The 3,091-nt window shown below is 52.7% G+C and overlaps 1 protein-coding gene across 3 annotated transcripts in view; it reads right to left on the reverse strand.

The window, feature by feature from the left end:
• LOC100943721 (glutathione S-transferase Mu 1) overlaps window positions 1-3,091 on the reverse strand; it is a 34,281-nt gene that overhangs the window by 27,913 nt on the left and 3,277 nt on the right. Inside the window, exons 6-8 of one of the 3 annotated variants that reach the window (XM_012801688.2) lie at window positions 2,585-2,680; window positions 2,388-2,498; window positions 7-212 (exon numbers count right to left, since the gene is read on the reverse strand). The exons of 1 other annotated variant lie outside the window; for it this stretch is intronic. In XM_012801688.2, the coding sequence (XP_012657142.1) occupies window positions 123-212; window positions 2,388-2,498; window positions 2,585-2,680 (297 nt within the window). In that variant the 3' untranslated portion in view covers window positions 7-122. Of the gene's footprint in view, window positions 1-6; window positions 213-2,387; window positions 2,499-2,584; window positions 2,681-3,091 lie in introns of those variants that run through there. One more of the 3 variants, XM_012801687.2, reaches the window with a different exon arrangement.

Raw genomic sequence — 3,091 nt, forward strand, 5'->3', positions numbered from 1 at the left:
ATGAAGAGAGGGGCAGAGGAAGGAGAAGGCTGAAACAGGGTGCAGAGTCCACTGTTCTCCAGGGCCCCAGGCAGCAGGCTGAGGACTGGCTCCTCGCTGCCATCTCCTGGCCCCACAAGGCCCTACTTGTTGCCCCAGATGGCCATCTTTGTGTAAAGAGGCTTTGGGCGGTAGCGGCTGGACTTCATGTAGGCAGAGATCTTCTTCAGGCCCTCAGAGGGGGAAAACGAAGCCAGAGCTCAGGGTCTGCTGCCCATGATGGCTGCAGCAGCCCCACAGCAGGCCCAGCACTGCAGGGCCCCCACCCAGCCTTCCCTCGGGGGCTCAGGTGCAGGAGCATCACCAGCCTCCTAGGGTCCCAGCTCAGCTCCCTGCCCTCTTCCTGTCTGTCCTGTGGCAGCTCTGAGTAACAGCTACACTAACAGAGACACTACTGTGCTGGCTGCTCTCTATCCACCAGATATTCCAATGTAGGTTTAGGAAATCTCCCCCAACTACCACCAGGTCAGTTCTATCACCAGGTATCTGAAGGGAAACTCAGGGGCACAGAGAGCTTCAGCTCCTTCCTCAGGCTCACACAGCTGGTAATGGGACAGGGATAGCAAGCGTCCTGGCTCTATCCCTCTTCAGTTCTGGGATTTCTGCCAAATTCCCCTCTTCTCCCACTCCCCCAAATGAGGTCCTGTCACTCCCCATCCATGCAAACATTCTCCTTTGTCACAGGGAGAATCTTGCTTGCCTGGCTTTGCCACACAGGGGAGGGACCTCCAGCAGTACAAAGGGGCTCAGAACAGGCCAGTGTAGCCTGCAAGGGAGCCCAGATCTCACCCAGTGACTCAGCAAAACCAGAATGAAAGTGGAGAAGGGCTGTGGGCCAGCAAAAGGAAGGCCGGGCCAGGCTGAATTATTCCCCATAAGCAGAAATGCCACACCTCTCCACTGGTACCTGAGTCCAATCTCACTGTGCCCCAACCTAACTCACCTATAGCGCTGCTACAGCCAACCAAGCCAGATGGCACTCAAGTGCCCTGTGCACGATTCTACCAGGACAAAGTGCCCAGATAATTTCTAAAGGTTCAAGGAGATCAAGGGCTTCGTGTACCCAAAGAGCCAGGCTCGGCCAGGTCACAGGCTGCAGCCCTCAACTGTCTCCCCTACTCTCTCCTTCCACTAACTCTTGTATAATCCCCAAGGCCACTCAGCCTGGCCAGAACCAGAGCTAATGAGAACCAGCTGAGATAGCAGCTCTCTTGAGTGGAGGGGAAAGAAAAACATTGAATGACCTGATGGACTAATGCAGGCATCATCAAACTAAGGCCTGCAGGCCACATGCGGCCCACCAAGGACATTTATCTGGCCCACCAGATGTTTTTGCCACCACTGCCTGACCTGCTTAGCAGCTGACTTGTCCCGGGGCCTGCAGTCCGGCCTTCCAATGGTCTGAGGGACAGTGAACTGGCCTCCTATTTAAAAAGTTTGAGGACCCCTGGACTAATGCCTTGATCCCCAGATCTGTCCTTGTTTGTACATCTCAAACAAGTTGACTACAGGTGACCAGTGATTTGCCCCAAGGTGAACCCAGCTGGTACCACTTGCACCTTACAGCCAGGTGTACCAGCGGCTCCCCATGCACTCACTTCCAGATGGAAGTGGTCATCTGTGCTTCTCCACTGCATCTGACACCCTGCCTTGTGCAGACAACAGCAGTGAATATGAGCTAAAAGAAGCATACTCCCCTCACATAGAGCACACTCGGGAGCCTGGAGGGAAGAGGACACTTCAAGATCAACTCCCTCAACAGGAGCACCCACATCTGCACTCAAATCCAGCACTGACTGTGGCCCTGGTGGCATCTCAGGACTCCCCACGTGAGGATCCAATGGCAGCAAACCTTTCTGGAGATGAGGTATGAATATTGTCTGTGTCTTGTGTATAGATGGACCTCAGTCCTACCTGGGTCACTCCTACAAATGCCAGTCACATGCACACACCTGAAATGTCCTGCCTCTTCCATAGTGTCCCTTTTCCCTTTAACATAAAAAGGGGAGAGCCCGGACTGCTGCCATTGGAGGCTGCCATTGGAAGCTGACAGGGAGCCCACACAGCCTCTGCTGGTTCTGGGACTTTGAGCCAGTGATTACCCGCTCACTCCCAGTTGCCTTATCTGTAAAATGGAAGCGATAATTCTAGTGACCTCGTGGGAATGTTATAATGTTCAAATTTGGCACTATAGAAGTAGTTAATAACATGTTGAGCACAGGTCCAGGAGAGAAGCCAGAATTCAATAAATACTAGTTACACTTTCTTTAGCCCCAGGACTAAAAAAAAATCAGGGAAGGGAAAAGAATAATCCCCTCAAAGAGGGGGAGGAGGACAGGGAGCATCACCTCAAAACGGTCCATGAAGTCCTTCAGGTTAGGGAACGCATCCAGGCACTTGGGCTCAAATACACAGTGCAGGTCAAGGACATCGTAAGCGAGGAAATCCACAAAGGTGATCTGCAGAAGGCCAAGGGTGAGGGGCCTGGAAGCTCTGGGACACAGGAATTATGACAACTCTCATTCCCCACTGCCTGCCCCTTTACCTTGTCCCCCACAAACCATGGCTGCTTTCCCAGAAACTGTGAGAAGTGCTTCATCTTTTCAGGGAGGCCCTCCAAGTAGTCGGGCTTCAGTTTCTCCTGAGGCAGAGAACAGCTGTCAGCACTCTCAGACACTAGCACAGGGAGGCACAGGACGAGGACTCCCCAGGGCTGTATGTGAACCCCATGGCCACACGTGGGCAACCATCTTCCCCACACTGGAAGTCAGTGCCCAGGCTTCCATTAATACATCAGCATTGATTAGACGCCTACTGGGTGCCAGACCCTGTCTGAGATAATGGGAAAGCAGAACAGATTAAACTGTCCCTGAGTCTGTCACCACTGATCTCCAAACAAGCTCCTCTAGGTCAGTCCCCTGAGCACCTGGCAGGCTCTGGACTGAGCTGTGAGTCAGAATGACAACAGTAAAGAATGGAAAGACCTCGGGGAAGAAGTTGAAAGTTCTTCCAGAAGAATACAATGGACATTTCAATAGTTTCTGAAAGTCGA

This window comes from Otolemur garnettii, unplaced genomic scaffold, assembly GCF_000181295.1.
Source record: "Otolemur garnettii isolate 467f Iridium unplaced genomic scaffold, OtoGar3 scaffold00010, whole genome shotgun sequence".
Taxonomy (NCBI): domain Eukaryota; kingdom Metazoa; phylum Chordata; class Mammalia; order Primates; family Galagidae; genus Otolemur; species Otolemur garnettii.